At 35.7% G+C, this 6,962-nt stretch overlaps 2 protein-coding genes across 2 annotated transcripts in view; both read left to right on the forward strand.

Annotated features, from left to right (window-relative positions):
* The window catches only part of mfsd8 (major facilitator superfamily domain containing 8), a 7,618-nt gene extending 3,995 nt beyond the window's left edge, over positions 1 to 3,623 (forward strand). Inside the window, exons 8-12 of the mRNA XM_014034478.1 lie at positions 1,430 to 1,538; positions 1,632 to 1,766; positions 1,853 to 1,956; positions 2,463 to 2,689; positions 2,774 to 3,623. Of these exons, the coding sequence (XP_013889932.1) occupies positions 1,430 to 1,538; positions 1,632 to 1,766; positions 1,853 to 1,956; positions 2,463 to 2,689; positions 2,774 to 2,980 (782 nt within the window). The 3' untranslated portion in view covers positions 2,981 to 3,623. The remainder of the gene's footprint in view (positions 1 to 1,429; positions 1,539 to 1,631; positions 1,767 to 1,852; positions 1,957 to 2,462; positions 2,690 to 2,773) is intronic.
* Positions 3,624 to 3,924: 301 nt separating this feature from the next.
* LOC106537110 (uncharacterized) overlaps positions 3,925 to 6,962 on the forward strand; it is a gene marked incomplete in the record, with an annotated part of 11,270 nt that continues 8,232 nt past the window's right edge. Inside the window, 7 exon segments of the mRNA XM_014034479.1 lie at positions 3,925 to 4,138; positions 4,322 to 4,344; positions 5,492 to 5,555; positions 5,680 to 5,885; positions 5,966 to 6,046; positions 6,119 to 6,169; positions 6,455 to 6,625. Of these exon segments, the coding sequence (XP_013889933.1) occupies positions 4,114 to 4,138; positions 4,322 to 4,344; positions 5,492 to 5,555; positions 5,680 to 5,885; positions 5,966 to 6,046; positions 6,119 to 6,169; positions 6,455 to 6,625 (621 nt within the window).

A 6,962-nucleotide genomic window follows, 5' to 3' on the forward strand; every position in this document is an offset into this window, starting at 1 on the left:
AGATTAAACACTATAAGATCAAACACTGTAAGATCAAACACTGTAAGATCAAACACTGTAAGATCAAACACTGTAAGATCAAACACTGTAAGATCAATAATAAGATTAAACACTATAAGATTAAACACTATAAGATCAAACACTGTAAGATCAAACACTGTAAGATCAAACACTGTAAGATCAAACACTATAAGATTAAACACTATAAGATCAATAATAAGATTAAACACTATAAGATCAATAATAAAATCAAACACTATAAGATCAAACACTGTAAGATCAAACACTGTAAGATTAAACACTATAAGAATAAACACTATAAGATCAATAATAAGAATAAACACTATAAGATCAATAATAAGATTAAACACTGTAAGATCAATAATAAGATCAAACACTATAAGATCAATAATAAGATTAAACACTATAAGATTAAACACTATAAGATCAATAATAAGATTAAACACTATAAGATCAAACACTGTAAGATCAAACACTGTAAGATCAAACACTGTAAGATTAAACACTATAAGATCAATAATAAAATCAAACACTGTAAGATTAAACACTAAGATCAATAATAAGATCAAACACTATAAGATCAATAATAAGATTAAACACTATAAGATCAATAATAAGATTAAACACTATAAGATCAATAATAAGATCAAACACTATAAGATCAATAATAAGATCAAACACTGTAAGATTAAACACTGTAAGATTATACACTGTAAGATCAAACACTGTAAGATCAAACACTATAAGATCAATAATAAGATCAAACACTATAAGATCAATAATAAGATTAAACACTGTAAGATTAAACACTGTAAGATCAAACACTATAAGATCAATAATAAGATCAAACACTATAAGATCAATAATAAGATTATACACTATAAGATCAAACACTGTAAGATCAAACACTATAAGATCAATAAGATCAAACACTATAAGATCAATAATAAGATTAAACACTGTAAGATCAAACACTGTAAACTCAAACACTGTAAGATCAAACACTGTAAGATCAATAATAAGAATAAACACTGTAAGATGAAATATTGTAAGATCAATAATTATAAGATTAAACATTGTTTAGATCAGACGTAAACATCAAACATTATAAAAACCAAACATTGTAAGATCAATAATTGTAAGATCAAACATTGTAAAATTAATCATTGTAAAAATCAAAGATTGTACGATCAAACATTATCAAAACCAAACAACCCGGAAAACAAAAACTGCAGAGTAAAATGAGAKAATCATTAATTTTTCAATGACAATGTTTTATTTTTTCAATGCCAAATCTCTTTTTTCAATTTCAAAAAAAGCCCTCACTGTTTTATCTCAGTAGCGGGTGATATGCACTACTTCAATAAATACAAAACCTTTTTATTCTATTTTTTTGTTCTTTTCACAGACAGAGTTGATCTCCTGGATGAAGCAGAGGAATCGATCGACCAGCTCGCCGTTGTGACCTCCAACATCTTGTTCTTCGTCGTCATGTTCATCTTCGCYGTCTTTGAAACGTATGCATGTCTTAAAAACGTTGACGTCAGAAACTCTCACACAGGATCCGTCTCTCTGCTCAACTGGTTCTGACTGTGTGTTTTTCGGGTCAGAATCGGCACGCCCTTGTCCATGGACATGTTCGCCTGGACGAGGAAAGAAGCCGTTCTGTACAACGGCATCATCATGTGTGCCATCGGCTTTGAGTCTATCCTGGTGTTTCTGGCTGTGAAAGCAGCCAGTCGAAGGTATTCATKAATTATTATTATTAGAAATATTCAGGTTTTCTAATCGTTGTTATTTATCAGAACTTTTTTTTTTTTATTCTTTCCAGGTTCGGGGATCGTCCTGTGTTGCTCACAGGCTTTTCTATAATTTTCTGTGGTTTCATTATTCTGCTTCCATGGGGAAATCATTTCCCTAAAATCCAGTGGGCAGGTATGTTTTATAGTTGCTACAGTTTCACTGTAGCAGTCATTTAAAATGCTAAACGTTTTTATTTGTAACATTTAATTTCTTTATTGTTTTAGTTTAGATTTTTCCAAAAATTCAGAAACAATTTTTAGTTTTTACTTGTGGGCACTGAACAAGTTCACAAACCACTAATCTGCTAAACAAGTACATTAGCTCCACTGATGCTAAACCGCTAATCGGATAAAAAAAAAAAACTAGCGGAAGCTAACGCTAACCCCTAATTCGACTGTCACTCAGCCTGTTTCTGTTAGTTTTAATTTGAAGATGAGTGGGATCATCRGTCTGTAACCGTTTCCAAAGTTAGCAATAATGCTAATCTAAATGAGAAGCTAGTTCTTCTGTTAGCGAAATAGTTCAATATCTATTAATCCAAAAAGGTGCCTCAATCAAACGTCTTCAGGGGGTTAAACTTACAGTTGATGAGATTTTAAGAGACTTGAACTCGTTTATTGTTTTTATCTACATCACAGATGTCAGAAACAACTCGTTGGTCAGCCGGACGTCTGAGGGGACGTTAGCCGCTAACAGCACGTTGGAGCCGACGGGCTGCCCGTACGAACAGACCTGGTGTCAGTATACGCCCGCCATCTACCTCGCTCAGTACATCTCATCCGACATCCTTATAGGAGTGGGTTACCCAGCWTGCAATGTGATGTCCTACACATTATATTCCAAAATCCTTGGACCAAAGCCTCAGGTGAGGASCAAATGAACCTCTTGTTTAGTAATAAACKGTCAGAATGCTKTCCGGCTCTGAACGGTCTCCCTGCTCCGCCTTCAGGGCGTGTACATGGGCTGGTTGACCACCTCGGGGAGCGGCGCGAGAACTCTGGGCCCCGTCTTCGTGTCCCACGTCTACACCCTGCTGGGCCCTCGCTGGGCCTTCAGCCTCATCTGTGGGATGGTGGTTGGAGCCATCACCCTCCTCAGCTCCACCTACCGTCGACTCATCGCCTACTCCGTTCGCCACGGGCGGATTGTGGAGTAACGACCGTCCTCGTGGTGGAGATTGCACAGCGTGCAGCCGGTTTACTTGAACAAACCTCTGTTACGCTTCCTTTAAACGTGAGAACTCGTATTAAATRGTCTAGAACTCAGGGTTTTAACTTTTAAACTCGATCTAAAGAACGGGGAGTTTTAAAGGCACATGCTCACTGAAAACATTGTCTTATGGTGTTYTTATTTTAACTGAGCAGAAAATGTTTCTGAAGCGTTTTTGGTTCAGCKTTTTATTAATAATATACAATAATAATATTTTATGACTTTAAAAGGCCTGAACTTGAAGTTAAAAACTACAAGTTTGGTTATTCTTAAATTATTCAGAGAATTATGTCTGAGTTTACTGTAACAATGAATGGAATTATGCAATAAATGTTTAATACAAACTGTTTTTGTCAATTTTATTGCACTTATACTGCCTAATGTTTTCTTTTTTGTGTGTGTTAATTCCAGAGGAAGAGATTGTTTTTCTCTGCTGCTTTTGTGTTGAATTTAATAAGATGTAATTAGTATTCTTATTGGTCTTTTAAGGGTGCTTTCTGGAAATTACTGTATGACTAATGTCTTTACAAACTGAAGTTTACATCTTTAACTGAAACTGGCCCTGAAAATAAACATAAAACAACCTTTCAGATTGATGTAATATTTTTAAAGTAGCTGAACTATTCGGGTTGACCACCAGAAACTCAAAYGTGATTTTAATGATGCTTTATCAGAGGAAAGAAATATGACGACAAAGTGTTAGTTTTACTTTATATAACAAATTCTATAAATTTATTATTGTTTTTTTAAAATAAGTCGAAAGGGTCAAGTAGTTTTGTAGCTTTGGCCAAACTTCTGTTTGGGAAATAACTTTGGTTATTCACTAATTTAGAAGCTGTTGTTCATAAAAATGAGCAGCAGGGGGCGGCWGCTTGTTTGTTCAGGCCACGGTGCGCCAACTGCGCATGCGCCAAGCCCAGAGTTCTGAGTCGACTCCCGCTCGAGCTGCGGGAACGCGGAACGGGAAAAGGCAGCTTGGCCAAGAAGCTGCTTAAATTAGATTTGGTAATGTAACTTTAGACGGTGTTTAGTGCAACTGAGGAATATAAAACGTCTCGGCGGGACGTGCTTATGTGAATCATGCAGGTATTTACAGAYGAAACCGGTAAGAAAAAGCTAATTCGGGCTTGTTTTGTTTAGCTACATTAGCACCAAACAAGCTAATGTTTGCTCGACGTTTATGAAAGCTGCTCTGTTTATCGCTTAATGCAGAACGCCTAAACTCTGTAAGCTAACACCGAAAACGAGTCTGTTTTTCAAACTTTTGCTTCCTGTCTGTGTTTTTCAGAGTTTACGGATGTTCATATGATCGTAAGTAATCTGCTGGTGTTTTGAAGTTGATGCAACTCTTTGGGAAATGGCCTTGACAGGAGCAGCTGCTGTTTGAGGCACTTTTTAGTGAAACAAACCTGGAGTCTTGTGACACAAAAAAAAAAAAAAAAAAAAAAAAAAAACTATGTAAAACATTTGACTTCCACCTAGTCTAAGTTCATAAACTTAAATGTCTTGTAAAAAAAAAAAAAAAAAAAAAACACTTTTTGGTTTCCGGTGACAGACAAAGCCATATCTAAAGCTGCCACAAAAGTTAAACTTAAAATAAAACTATTTCATCATCCCATGTGGAAATTTGACTCTTTAGCCTTGTTTACTTTTAACATGTTTGCTTTTCTATACTGTGGTCCTGTTGTACCTTTGATGCCTGATTTTTAATTTAGTTTCTTTGTACTTTTACTTCATTACTTTAAAAAAAGTAGTGCATCTTCTTGAGCATTTTTTGCATAATAGGAAGGAAATAAGAGTTTTACAACAAAAGAAAAATGCTAAACCAAAACCATTTTTCTTCTTAACTCATTTATAGCTGATCAAAAATAAAGTAGTTTAGCTCTGCATGTGCAGACAAATGCTCCAGTTTAAGTAACCAAACTTATTTAAATGTTAGAACTAACTTTTGAAGCCAAATTATAATTAATAGCTCTGTTAATCTGTGAGGTAAATGCCAGTATTTCTACAAAATGCCTGCATGAATAATTGTTTTTTATTTTTTAATTTTTTGGCCCAAAGTTTGTTTATATTTGATGAAAGATGAATCATAAAAATCGTTTTCCTGCTTGTAGTTTCAACATTTTAATTTAAAAAATAATCAAATTGTTCAACCTATAGCTACGATGTCCTTCCTTTTCAGTTTGAATCCCAAACCAGACAATTTTGACTTTTAGTTTAAAAAAAGAATAAATAAAAATAGTAGTAGTAAAAAAAGCAGCTCCTTTGCTGTAAAAATGAATCCAGTGAGTTGAGTTTTTCAGTATAAATGAAAGTGAAACCTAAGGATGGTTTCTGCTCCGGCTCCAGATCTGTTTCAGACAATTCTCATTCAGGACTTTGTTGATCTGATTTTAATGATTGTAAACAACAACAACAACTCAGGACTGTCATTCACTCGTCTCTCTTTCCCGTTTAGCAAAAAGTTGTGGGTATGTTTGAGAGTCGACAATTACAAAGGATTGTTACATGCGGCCTTCTTGGTAAGGTGATAAGAAAGATACACAATGAATACAGAATTATTGAAATAGTATGAAACGTCAGGATAACCTCATATTTATTGCAGTATGTTGATTGTTTTTAAATAAACATGTTTGTTCCTAACAGGTATTGAATACGATGAAGATCTAGATGTGGATGATTATCACAACTGGCCTCATCAACATAGCAGTTTTTATGGATACCAAAACAACAATCGRGGATTAAACAGGAACCAGTCGAGGTCATCAACCTCCGCTTATCAGCCTCTGAATTATCCTTCATCTCGAGACTCACCCAGCCTGCCCTTTGTGAAGGCTCATCCAAAGGAGAGCGTACGTTCAGCGCCGTGTTGTAAAAGTTACACAAGCTGATCTGAGCCCACGTCCGTTTTAACGTTTATCTTTTGTTTTAGGATACTGAGCGGAGAGCTAGGTTATTACAAGAAGCTAAAAAAAACAAAGAAAAAGCTGAGAAGAAGCGGCTTAAGAAACAGGTGAAAATTGTAAGCTTCAGGAGCTGCTGAAGAAAGCAAAGATTAAAACTAATATTTTGTTTTATTCAACAGAAACAGAAGCAAAGAAAACAAATGGAGAAGAAGAAGAAGCAGAATAAAGAGGTGATGAGTTGGCCAACACTTAACAGAGAGTTGAGAACGTCAGAAGTGGGGTTCTGTGGAGCGGTACAAACATTTAATATCTTACCTGTTGATGATGCCTCCTTAATCTTAGTTTGGAGAAATAATCTTTGGATTGCAGAGAWAAAGGAGGATTTGTTTGACTAGATTTTAATTTGAAAGCAGAGTAATTATAAAACACAGAACCCCACCTTCAAACAGTCTGACGTCAGGCTAAACAGCATCAAGCTGCAGCTCGATACAAATTTGTAATGCTTTTGTTTGCAGGGAAACGTTGCAGAAGACAGGAAATCATTTGACGACCCAAAGGAAAACGACCCAAACTCAGATGTGACGAAATCCGCCGCAGCTCAAGATGCAGACAGCGACGACAAGAGCAGCGAGTACGAGTCCAGTGAGGAAGAGGACGACGCCAAGAGCGACTCTGGAGACTCAGAGGTACTGTTACTCAAACAGAGGACAGGATTTTAACGGGATCTCTGATTAATAACATTAAATATTTAATAAACATTTGCTTCAACTGTACTGCAGGATGTGTTTTTATAAATTAAAAATTATATTGTCCCGCAGACAGCACCATAATATTTACACTGCAAAGCATTCTGAGTAACGTATGACAGAACCTCAGCTTTAGCTTGTTAGCTTACACGTTAGCTCCCGAGCTAATAATTTGAGCTACTAATGCTACATACACTCACCGGCCACTTTATTAGGTACACCTGTCCAATTGCTCGTTAACACTTAATTTCTAATCAGCCAGTCACATGGCGGCAAC

Source organism: Austrofundulus limnaeus, unplaced genomic scaffold, assembly GCF_001266775.1.
Source record: "Austrofundulus limnaeus strain Quisiro unplaced genomic scaffold, Austrofundulus_limnaeus-1.0 Scaffold2135, whole genome shotgun sequence".
Lineage (NCBI taxonomy): Eukaryota > Metazoa > Chordata > Actinopteri > Cyprinodontiformes > Rivulidae > Austrofundulus > Austrofundulus limnaeus.